Raw genomic sequence first — 12,770 nt, 5'->3', positions numbered from 1 at the left:
AAGAATATATAAAAATGTTCAACAAGTATATGACAAGGTGCTCAACATCATTTATCATCAGATAAATGCAAATCAAAATAACTATGTGATAGCACCTCATGGCTGTTAGGATGATCATCAAAAAGTGAAGATATAGAAAATGTTGGCAATGGTATGGAGAAAAAGGGAACCCTTGTACGCAGTTGGTGGGAATGTAGATTGCTGTGCCCATGATGGAAAACAGAATGGAAGCTCCTAAAGAAAATAAAGATAAAACTATTATGTGAGCCAGCAACCTCTTTTCTGAATATATTCTCAAAAGGAAGGAAATCATTACTTTGTAAAGATAATTGCTCACCCCTGTTTGTTGCAGCATTGTTTAAAACCGCCAGATTGGAGCTGAGAAAGACCCTCTAGTAATCAGCTCCACACAAAGACACTATCTGAATAGCTTGCAGGGATAGATTATCCTTTTTAAGTACTCCTCCATAAATCTGAAAAACACACCATCTGTGGATTTGGGACAAATCTGGAGTCCCATAAGGACTGAAAACAGCGACAATGTACCAAGAGCAGAGTCACATCAAACTTGGACTTAGGGTGCCATCTAAGGATGAGATAGCAGAAGTGATCATAGGCTCAGGAAGAAAAAAAAAAAAAAGGCAGCCTGCTTAGAATTTCTGAAAGTACAGGCACAAACAAAACCAGATTAAAAAGACTGGAATAAAAACCTAATCCTTCCATGCACAGGTGACGTTGTATGCCAGCAAGTATCAAGAATTTCCATGTAGGGGTGGGAATTTGGCCCAGCAGTTAAGATGTCAGTTGGGACACCTTGTATTCAAATCCTGGCTCTGCTCTCAATTCCAACTTCCTGCAACCCATGTGGGAGACCCAGTATGCTTCCTGGCTCCCTGCTTCAGTCTGGCTCACACCTGGCTGCTGCAGGCATTTGGGGGAATGAACCGGTGTATGGAGCACTTTCTTTTTTTCTTCTTCCTTGCCTCCACCTATCTGTTTATCTGTATCTGCCTCTCAAACAATATGTTTAAAAATATTTATTTTTCATTTTACTTGAAAGGCAGAGAGACACAGAGAGAAAGACACAGAGACAGAGGCACCTTTCGTCCCCTGGTTCACTTCTCAAATGCCTGTAACAGCCAGGGCTCAGCCAGGCTGAAGGCAGGAACCAGGAACGCCATCTGGGTCTCCCATGTGCATGACAGGGACCCAAGTACTTGAGCCGTCATCTATTGCCTCCCAGGTTGGGCATTAGCAGGAAGCTGTTTTGGAACCAGAAGAGCCAGGACTTGACCCAGGTAGCTTGCAGGACTTGAACCAGGCAGTTTGATATGGCATGTGGGTATTTCAAGGGATGACTTAATTGCTACACCAAATGCTCACCTTTCTAACACGTAAGATTTTTTTTTAAAAAAAGAGTTTCCAGATAACCATGACTTCACCTAATGGACAAAATTAGGTCCCAAGAACTAACCAAATCACAATGTAATATGTGAGAACTCTGAAAGAGAGAATTCAAGCTGTTTTTAAGGAAATTCAGGGAACTTTAATACACAGAGAAATAATGCGGTGCTCTACCAGAGCTCTACCAAAGAGATAGAAATAATTATATTATAACTATAAAAATCAAGCAAAAATACTTGGGCTGAAAAGTACAATAAGTGAAATTAAAAACATGATAGAAGGCATTAATGGTAGAATAGTTCAAATGGAGAAAAGAATCAGTGAGCCTGAAGACAGGTTATTTGAAAATACATGGTCAGAGAAGAAAAATTTTTTTAAAGTGAAGAGGAATGAAGAAAGTATATGGGAACTTTATTACAGCATTTAAAGAGCAACGTATTTTAATTATTGGAGTTCAAGAGGGACTTGAGAATTCAAAAGTGAGAAAACTTATTCAAAGAGATAATAGCAGAAAACTTTTCAAACCTAGAGAAGAACACAAAATTCCATGTACAGAAAGATCAAAGGTCATCAGTCAAATTGAATTCAATCAGATCTAACCCAAGATATATTATAATCATTCTTTGACTATTACACAAAGAAAGATTCTCAATGCAGCAAGAATAAAGAGACAACACATAAGGATGTTCCAATTCATCTAACAGTAGCCTTTTCAGCAGAAACCTTACAGACCAGATGGGAGTGGGAAGAAATTTCTCAGCAAAGCTATCCTTTACAAATGAAGAAGAGCTAAAGATATCCCCAGAAATACAATAGCTGGGAGAATTAATCACCATCAGACCTGTTCTATGTGAAAATTCAAAGTTCTTAAACCTAAAGAAAGAGATGCTAATGAATGTGAAAATGATAGAAAGTATAAAACTCACTGGTAAAAATAATTATCCAGAGAAGTTCAAAATGTTCTAATATTGTAAACCTGGTACATAAACATTTGTATGTTTAGTATGATGACTGAAAAACAAAACAATACTCAAGATACAGAAGCAAGTGTCCATCCGCAAACAAATAGATAAGGTAAATGTGATATACACATATATATATCATACATATATAGTGAAATGTTATTCAACTTTAAAAAAGGATATCCTGCCATTTGCCACAACATAGATGAACCTAGAGACCATTAAGCTAAGGAAAATATGCCAGACATAGAAAAAATAATTGCATGAACTCACTTTTATGTGGAATCTGAAAAAAACTCAAACACACTGAGATAGAGACTGATAGAGTGGTTATGGGGATGAGGAGATGGGGAGATGTAGGTCAGAGGACACAAAGTAGCAGGAATAGAGGATTAAAAGGTCTAGGGCTCTAATGCACAATATGAGGATTATAGTTAATAAAATTGTACTGTATTTGGGATTTTTGCTAAATGAGCATATTTTAGCTGCTCTTGCAATACATGAAGGGTAACTATGTGAGATTATGAGTATGTTAATTTGCTTCACTATAGGAACCATTTAACTATTTATATGTATCATACAATATCATGCTGATGATCTTAAATATATACCAAAAATTTCTTTTTAAAGATATATTTTATTTATTTGAAAGTCAGAGTTACAGAGAGGAAGAGACAGACAGAGAGAGAGAGACAGAAAGGGAGACAGACAGAGAAACAGACAGAGATGATAGAGAGATCTTCCATCCATGGGTTCACTCCTCAGTTGGCCAAAATGGCCACAGCTGGGCCAAGCTGAAGCCAGGAGCCAGGGGCCCAACCATCTGGGCCATCCTCTGTTGCTTTCCTGGTTGCTACACTTCCAATCCAACTCCTTGCTAATGGCTTGAGAAAAAGCAGCAGAAAATGACCCAAGTGTTTGGGTCCTGCCACCCATATGGGAGATCCGGATGAAGCTCCTGGCTCCTGGCTTCAGCCTGACACAGACCTGAGCATTGCAGCCATCTGAGGACTGAATGAGAGGATGGAAGATCTTGCTCTCCCTTTCTCTCCATAACTCTTTCAAATAAATAAACAAAAGCCTTTTTTAAACGTGAAAGGACTGAAATAATACAAACTATATTCTCTTACCACAATGGAATGAAATTAGAAATCAATAACAGAAAGAAATTTGGAGAAATCATAGCTATATGGGAAGTAAATAGCACATTCCTAAATAATCAATGGGTCAAAGAAGAAATGGCAAGAGAAGTTAGAAGCTCTGATATAAATGAGGATGAAAACAATGTATTAAAACTTAAGGGACGGCCGGTGCCATGGCTTAACAGGCTAATCCTCCACCTTGCGGCGCCAGCACACCGGGTTCTAGTCCCGGTTGGGGCGCTGGATTCAATCCCGGTTGCCCCTCTTCCAGGCCAGCTCTCTGATATGGCCCGGGAAGGCAGTGGAGGATGGCCCAAGTGCTTGGGCCCTGCACCTGCATGGGAGACCAGGAGAAGAACCTGGCTCCTGGCTTCGGATCAGCGTGGTGCGCCGGCGGCAGCGGCCATTGGAGGGTGAACCAACGGCAAAAAGGAAGACCTTTCTCTCTGTCTCTCTCTCTCTCTCACTATCCACTCTGCCTGTCAAAAAAAAAAAAAAAAAAAAAAACTTAAGGGACACAGCCAGAAATGGTGCTCAGAGAGGGTAATTCATAATTGTAAACATCTACACAGATGGCTACCAACTTGATTGTTTGATTTATAGTTTTGCAACTTTACAATGGTGCAAAAGCAATACAGATTCAGTAGAGACTGTGCTTTAAATTCTGAATTCTGGTTTCTTGCAACGCTAGTGCTATGTGGTATGGTCCTCCCTCTTGATGCTGGGCAGTGGCAATGAGCTGCAGTCAGGTGATTACGAGAGTAAACAAGTGGTACTCTACAGTGTACTGTATTGCTAGCCTATTTTGTTGGATATTACATTGTGTTTTCACATCTGATCATATCTACAAAATGCCCAACTGTGTGTGTCTGTGCATGAGATATTCAACACTTCAATATAAAATAGGCTTTATATTAGATGATTTTGCCCAACTGTGGGCTACTGTAAGTGCTCTGAGCACGTTTTAGCAATGCTAGGCTAAGCCATGGTGTTTGGTGCATAAGAAGTACTAAATGCATTTTTTTACTTATGATATTTTCAACTTACAATGGGTTTATTGGGACATAGCCCCATCATAAGTCAAGGAGAGTCTATATTTAAAAAGAAGAAAGATGTCAAATTAATAACCTAATCTTTCATCTTAAGAAATTAGAAAATTCCCAGTTGCTCCTCTTCCAGTCCAGCTCTCTGCTGTGGCCTGAGAGGGCAGTGGAGTCCTTGGGCCCTGCACCCACATGGGAGACCAGGGGGAGGCGCCTGGCTCCTGGCTTCAGATTGGCGCAGCGTGCCGGCTGTAGCTGCCATTTGGGGGGTGGTGAACCAATGGAAAAGGAAGACCTTTCTCTCTGTCTCTCTCTCTCTCTCACTGTCTAACTCTGCCTGTCAAAAAAATAATAATAATAAAATAAAAAAAGAAATTAGAAGATGAAAGGAGTCCAAAGTAAGCAGAAAGAAAGAAATTAATAAACATTGAACTTGAAATAAATGGAATAGAAAATAGAAAAACAATAGAGAAATCAATGAAACAAAATATTGGTTCTTTTAAAAGATAACAAAATTGACAAATTTATAGACAAAAAGACAGAAAACTCTAACAACATTAGAAATAGAAAATATTGCTACTGCTTTTACAGAAATAAAAAGAATTATATGAGAGAGTACTATGAACAATTGAATCCAAACACATCAGAAAACAAAATGAAAAATTCCTAGAAAGACACAAATACCAAAACTGACTCAAGAAGAAATGGAAAATCTGAATAGACATACAACAAGCAAAGATATTGAATCAGAAGTTTAAAAACTTCTACAAAGAAATGCCCAGAGCCAGTTCTCTTCATCTATGACTTCTATCAAATGTTTATAGAGAATTAACACCAATCTTCCCAAAAATAGAAGAGGAGGGACATTGTCCAATTAATTCTGTGATGCCAAAACAAGACAAAGACATCATAAGGAAACTACCCTTTATGAATACAGATACCATAATCCTCAGCAAAATGCTAGCAAACTGAATCCACAACATATAAAAAGGATTTACACCATCATCAACTGAAATTTAGTACAGGCATGCAAAGTTCTACATCTAAAACACACCATAAACAAACTTGGGGCCTGACCAACTTACACGAAAATCAACTAATGTAATATACTATAGTCATAGAATAAAGGAAAATCAATGAATGTAACACACTATATTTATAGAATAAAGGAAAACAGCCACATGATCTTGTCACTAAACATAGCAAAAGCATTTGATACAAAGTACAACATCCTTTCATCATAAAAACAATCAACCAACTAGGAATAGAAAGAGAACTTCATCAACATGTCAGTAGCAGTTAATATATGCCAGAAGCACTGTTCTAACCACTTTAAATTTATTAAGTAACTTAATTCCCACATCAACTCTATGAGGCAGGAACTATTGTTACCCACATTTTTTCACATGAGTAAGCAGGTAAAGAGTGTTAAGTAACTTTTTCTATATTAGCTAATAAGTTATAGGACTAGGATCCCCACACAGAAATTCTGGCTACAGAATTCATGTTCTTAATCACATTCTGCTACACTATCTCTCAAAGAATGTAGACTAATAATAATGATAAACAAATTGCGTTTCCTTAGAACTCACGTTTTGACCTTTATGTGTAACTAAACTTGATTTATAACATTATTAACTTATGTCAGTGATCATAATTGCGATACAGGTGAGAACTTGTAATAATAATATCAATGGTTATTTAATCAAGTTGGTAATGCTGGCTTAATGTTGATATTTAATTGTAATTTGGTGATGATTTATTGGTGATGATTTATATAAGTAAACAATCTGCAATATTGGTAAAAATTTGCAAATTAGTCATAAACTTTGATGATCTTAGTAACAATGATTTGATTTCTATTTGAAACTAGAATCTGTTTCATAACAGTAGTACCCATAATTTTTATTAGGAATCAGAACTTTATTATTAGTAATTAGTTATAATAGTTGGAATGCTAATGACATTAGTAATAATTTCTATTAGGAAGTATAAGATAATTCAAAGCAGGTACTCATAATTTATATTAGCAATCTTAATTTAGCCCTGGTAAAATTTCTATCTGTGATAATATGTTTGTACTGATAGTTTAATTTCTTTTAGTAATTTTAACTTTTTTTTTGACAGGCAGAATGGACAGTGAGAGAGAGAGACAGAGAGAAAGGTCTTCCTTTACTGTTGGTTCACCTTCCAATGGCCACTGCGGCTGGCGTGCTGCAGCCGGTGCACCGCGCTGATCCGAAGGCAGGAGCCAGGTGCTTCTCCTGGTCTCCCATGTAGGGGCAGGGCCCAAGCACTTGGGCCATCCTCCACTGCACTCCCGGGCCACAGCAGAGAGCTGGACTGGAAGAGGAGCAACCAGGACAGAATCTGGTGCCCCAACCGGAACTAGAACCCGGTGTGCTAGCGCCGCAGGCAGAGGATTAGCCTATTGAGCCGCTGCGCTGGCCTGTAATTATAACTTAATTCACAATGTAAGTACTAATGATTTATATTGATAAACTAAGTTTGTAACATGGATAATGAATTCTAATACCAGCTATTATATTGATAATTAGTAATAATAATTAAATTATATTAAGTATAATACAATACAAAACAAGCACTTCATATTAGAGCATAATTTGTAATATTGCTAATAATTTGTGATAGGATCTATAATCTTTGATAATCATGGTAATGATTATTCAGTTTATCCTAAGAACTATAGTTTAATTAACAACATTGGTTCTCATAATCTACATCAGTAACAATAATTTGTAGTATTTATGATTATTTGTAATATTTATGACTATATGATAATAGTAAGAAACAATTCAATTTCTATTTGTAAACAACTTAATTTTTAACATTGCTACTGATCATTTTTATGCGTAATCCTAATTTGAAATATGGGTAAAATAAGGAATATTTGATAATGTTAGTAACAATTACTTAATTTCTATATATAATCAGTCTGATTCATTGCTTTAATTCTGTTAACTTACATTAGAAATTGATTTTGGGGGGCTTTGGCATTGTGGTGCAGCAGACTTGCAATCCTGGCACCCTATACTCAGCCACATGGGAGTGCTGGTCTGAGTCCTGGCTACTCTGCTTCCAATCCAGCCCCATACTAATGTGCCTAGGAAGGCAGAGGAAGATGGCCCAATTCCTTGGGCCCCTGACACCCTTGTGGGAGACCAGGATGGAGCCCCTGGGTTATGGCTTTGGCTGATCCAGACCGGATTGTTGTTGCCATTTGGGGAGCGAACCAACAGATGGAAGATCTCTCTCTCTCTCTCTCTCTCTCTCTCTCTCTCTCTGTTTTGTTCTGCCTAAGGCAGAGTTACAGAGAGGGAGAGGGAGAGGCAGAGGGCTAGCCTGGATCAAAGCCAGGAGCCATGAGCTTCCTCCGGGTCTCCCACATGGGTAGCAGGGGCCCAAGGACTTCAGCCATCCTCCGCTGCTTTCACAGGTGCGTTAGCAGGGAGCTTAACCAGAAGCAGAGCAGGTTGGGACTCGAACCAGCACCCATATGGAATGCTGGCACTACAGGCTGCAGCTTAATCTGCTATGCCACAGTGCTGGCCCCATCAATTAAGTAAATAAATCTTAAAAACCAGAAATGTATTTTTAATATTGGTGAGAACAGACAATATGAGCACCAGGATTTAATAAATATTGGGATCCATGATCTAATTCACACTTCTAACCATAAATAAATTCATGGTGTTCATTGACTTTTACCACAAAGCAACTTCAGACCTGCACACGTCCACACCAGCTGGCCTGTCTGATATACCACTGATACACACCCATTGGTAACATTACTGCACTGGTTACAACTCCTCCCTTCTGCCCACTCTATTATTTCCCCTAGACTTACCATCTCTTTGTGATTGGGGTAGAAGGTCTGGTCAATTAGTGGGAATTCTTCTGTCCCCAGTTTCTTGTGCAGTCGAACCATCTGGGCAAACTAGGAGAACCAAGAGAGGTGGGTTAGTGAGTCAGTCCTCCCCTTGGAGGGAATCCCTAAGCTTCCACACGTGCTCACTTCCCCCAGATCGGAGTGACGTGATGCTCCCTCGTGCACGCATGAGCCAGCAGCCTCCTTCCTGTCACTTACCACCCAGGGCTTGTCACAGAAGTTGTAGACAGAATGCAAAGAGTTAACGCTGGGGATTCCTGCATACTGCAGCCCGATGACCAAACTGCGGTAGTCTCCATTGCGTGCCATGCTGAAGGCGTGCTGGCGGATCAGCACAAAGTCCGGCTTCAGAGACCTGCGGTGGCAGGGGTAGGAGTGTTGAGGGTCTCCTTAGAAGCTGCCTACCACATTTGGAACAAAGATCGAGTTGCTAAATCTCTACGGTCTTAGAAATTGCAAAGTGCTTATCTTCCTTCTGCACACATACATAAGCTGTTCCTTCTGCCTGGAGCACCCTTTCCATCCTTTATCCATCTGGCAACCCCTTTTAAGCTTTTCCTACCCACTCCCCTGCTCACTGAGGTCAATGCACAGCTTACCTACTCAGCTCGGACCGTTCCTTTGTCACAAGGTTTCAGCCCGCCAGCTAGCCTCAAAGTGCACTGCTCAGAGTAAATTCCAGCCTCAGGGCTTCTACATGGGCTGTTCACTCTGCCTGGAACATTTCCTTCCAGACATTTGCTTCGGTCACGCTTTCATCGCCTCCAGGTCTTTCCTCAAATGTCTCCCACACTACTGCAGATCCCTACATCTGCTTTCCTGTTCTATTTTTTCTTCGACCTTCTGCATTTTCCTATTTTTTAAAAATGATTTTTTTATTTATTTCAAAGGCAGAGATCCAGGGAGAGAGAGAAAGAGAGAAAGAGAAAAAGAGAGAGAGAGAGAGAGATCTTCCATGCACTGTTTCATTCCCCAAAGATGGCTGCCAAAGATGGCTGCAACAGCTGGGGCTGGGCCAGGCTGAAGCCAGGAGCCTGGAGCTTCTTCTGGATCTCCCACACGGGTGCAGGGGCCCAAGTACATGGGCCATCTTCTACTTCTTTTTTCAGGCCATAGCAGAGAGTTGGATCGGTAGTGGAGCAGCTGGGATTTGAACCAGCGCCCATATGGAATGTCGGCTCTGCAGGCAGAGGTTTAGTTTTCTACACCACAGCGCCAGCCCCATCCTTTTTTTTTTTTAATTGTTGCATACCACAGTAGAATGTAAGCTTCATGAGGGCAGAGATTTGTGGGGTTTTTTGTCTATTTTATTTTGGTCTGTTTTGTTCACTGTTAGGTCCTCAGCATGTTGAACAGCTCCTGGCACACAGTAGGTGCTCAATAAATATTTATTGAGTGTAAAGTGCTTACAGCCACACATGGCATGCAGTAGATGCTTAACAAATGTTTGTTGAATGGATAACTGAAAAGTTTGGCATGTGGTCTAATGGTACCCTTGGCTGTTCTTCAAAAGCAAAGCTATCACCCCACGTTCTGTGCCTAAATTCTTGCTCACGGAGGGATGGATGGGGGAGGTGGGGAGTCTCCCCCAGTGCTAAGGGACCCTTATTTCTCTCCTATAACACCAAGGTTCTCTCTCTCTACTCACCGCATGACTTTAACTCCATTCCGAAGGACTTCCATATCCACAGAGAACCCACCATTGGCATGAGCCACGAGGTTGAGATCAGAGAATTCAGCCTGGGATGGAGAGAAAATCAGTGACTCACCCATATCACAAAAATGAGCACCCAGTTTGCAGTCTGGACAGTTGATCTCCAGGTCCCCCTGTCCCATCTTACCTGTTCTACTTTAATGTCAATTTCTCCGTGAATCTTTTTCCCTTTGAAGTACTTGGCCCTGGAGAGGAAAGTAGAGCACATCCATCAATGCTTGAATCTCAGGGAGGAAGACAAAAACCCAAGCCAGTCCCATGACCCCTGTGCCTCTTCAGTGCCATTACAGAAACCATAAAGTGCTTCATCGTTGTTGATATACCTTGGAAGGGTCAGCAGTGCGCTCTGAACAATAAAGCCTTTTACACTCATCACGGAGGTGTATACATGTAGAAGGGCACTGCAAACTCTAAGCACCTCCTTAAACCCCCGAGAGAAGGCATGTCCAAAACATGGGCTTAGCATCACACTGCTGTTATAAAGGCTTTTTACAAATATGGTTATTTAAGAGGGGGAGAGAAAGAGAGAGAGAGAGAAACACGTTCCCCTATATGCTGTTCCATTCCCCAAATGTCTGCAACAATTAAGAAGAGGGGAGCAGGGAACCAGGAACTCAATCCAGGCCTCCTATGTGGGTGGCAGGAACCTAAGTATTTGAGCCATCACCACTGTCTCCCAGAATCTGCATTAGCAGGAAGCTGGAGTCAGGAACTGGAGCTGGGAATCAAATACAGGCACTCTGATCAGTGCATTGCAGGCATCCTAGCCAGTGCCTTGACTGCTAGGCTAAATGCCAGCCCCTTAATATTTACGGGGTACAGAGTGACATTTAAATACATGCATGCAATGCTGTTGACCAATTATATCAGGGTAACTAGCATACCCATTCCCTCAAATATTTTTTATTTCTTCATGTTTGGGAACATTCAAAAATCCTCTGTGCTGTTTTTTGTTTGTTTTAAGATTTATTTTATTTATCCATTTCCCCTTCCTAGCCTCTGGTAACCACTGTACTATGTAAATGTTTTGGAAAAGCTTCACAAAATTAGTGCTATGTCTGTTCTAAGGCTTTGGAACTGGGTGGAAGGGCGGGTGTTGTGGTTCAGCAGGTCAAAATCACCATTTGGAATACTCGCATTCCCTGTCGGAGGGCTGGTTCATGTCCAGGCATCTCCACTTCCAACCCAGCTTCCTGCTAATGCACTGGGGAAGGCAGCAGATGATGTTGGCTCAAGTGCTTGGGCCCCTGCCGCCTACATGAGAGGCTTGGATGGAGACCTGAGATCCTAGCTTTGGCCTAGCCCAGCCTGGCTGTTGTGGGCATTTAATAGAGTGAACCAGTGGCTAGAAGATATCTCTGTCTATCTCTCTCTGTCTCTATCTGTGTGTCTCTCTCTCCACCTTTCAAGTCGATGAAAATAAATAAATAAACATTTAAAAACAGAGATTGGGTGGAGGTTTGTACACGGCAATGAGCGGCAGGGAACACGTGTGGATGAGGGGGCTCTGTTGCTCTGTATTTCAATGCCTCTGTGCGTCTCAGTGCCTGTGTCTGCGCATGTGTTCTGAGCATCTCTCTGCTCTTGGGCCCTTTCGCAAGGAGGAGCATCTTCGCCACGGGTGGCTGTGTGCAGTGAGGCACACAATAGCCGTGGGTGGGCAGCTGCATGCCAAACAGGAGGCAGAGATGGAGGGCTGCAGGCTGGGGGTGGTTCTAAAGAGGAGGCAGCCAGCAATGGTGGGGGCAGGGAGGGATGCAGCTGGGGAGCAGGGAGAAGGAGTAGGCAACAGGCACATCACGAACTGCTATGTCATCGTCCCTGGGCCTGTCCCCAGCTGGGCTTGTTTTCCAGCAGCTTCCTCCCTCATACCCAGGTCTCTGCCTGACAGCTTTCCCACAAGGCAGCTCATCCCCAGGCAGCCTTCTGGTGGAAGGCGATGAGAAGACACTCCCAGGGTCTCTGGTCCCTGACAGGCAAGCGATCAGGATCTCTGACACACACCCACCACACAAATGGGCCCTGGTGTCTTGCATGACACACACAAGGGACTTCCACTTCCTTCCTTCCTTCCTTTCGCTCTTCCTTTACACCCCAGCCCCACACAGCCCATCAAAAGCATCAAAAGAGAATTTCAGACATGCACCTTTCTGATCTAGAAACTGCTGATGAATGTGTATTGCACTGTGTCCCAAGCCCTTCTGATCACAAGTGTAGTGGGTGCTGACATGTTCTGCTCAGCCCTCCTCTTCAGGCCATTGTACCTTGAGTGTCAGCTGCTGACAGCTCATGGCCGTGTCCCTCCTAGGAACTGTCTTCTGTCACAGGCCAAGGTCACACCTACTTCGAGAAGATCTGTTCTCTAGGAGGCCACAGGGCCAGCCTTGGGCTCCATCTAGGCTGCCTCTGAAATAACAGCATGGCAAGCCAGCCTCTCCTCTGCTTTCTGCTCTCCCCTCCTCACAGGGAAAGGCACTCCTGAGTAGGCCTCCTGCATGCAAATCCTTCTCTCAAAGTTCACTGCCAGGACCCCAGGCTAAAAGAGTGGACCAGAGAAATCAAACGACAAAGACTCTGATGCAGTTGTGGAGCGGG

General features: G+C 42.0%; 1 protein-coding gene across 2 annotated transcripts in view; it reads right to left on the bottom strand.

Moving 5' to 3' along the window:
• SYN1 (synapsin I) overlaps nt 1–12,770 on the bottom strand; it is a 59,349-nt gene that overhangs the window by 37,588 nt on the left and 8,991 nt on the right. For both annotated transcript variants that reach the window (XM_062183219.1, XM_062183220.1), the window contains exons 2-5: nt 10,303–10,360; nt 10,110–10,201; nt 8,660–8,816; nt 8,420–8,509 (exon numbers count right to left, since the gene is read on the bottom strand). In XM_062183219.1, the coding sequence (XP_062039203.1) occupies nt 8,420–8,509; nt 8,660–8,816; nt 10,110–10,201; nt 10,303–10,360 (397 nt within the window). The remainder of the gene's footprint in view (nt 1–8,419; nt 8,510–8,659; nt 8,817–10,109; nt 10,202–10,302; nt 10,361–12,770) is intronic.

This window comes from Lepus europaeus, chromosome X (genome assembly GCF_033115175.1).
Source record: "Lepus europaeus isolate LE1 chromosome X, mLepTim1.pri, whole genome shotgun sequence".
In the NCBI taxonomy this organism is placed as follows: Eukaryota; Metazoa; Chordata; class Mammalia; order Lagomorpha; family Leporidae; genus Lepus; species Lepus europaeus.
Note: the sequence above shows the minus strand (reverse complement) of the source record. Positions and strands in the feature narration are given on the sequence as shown.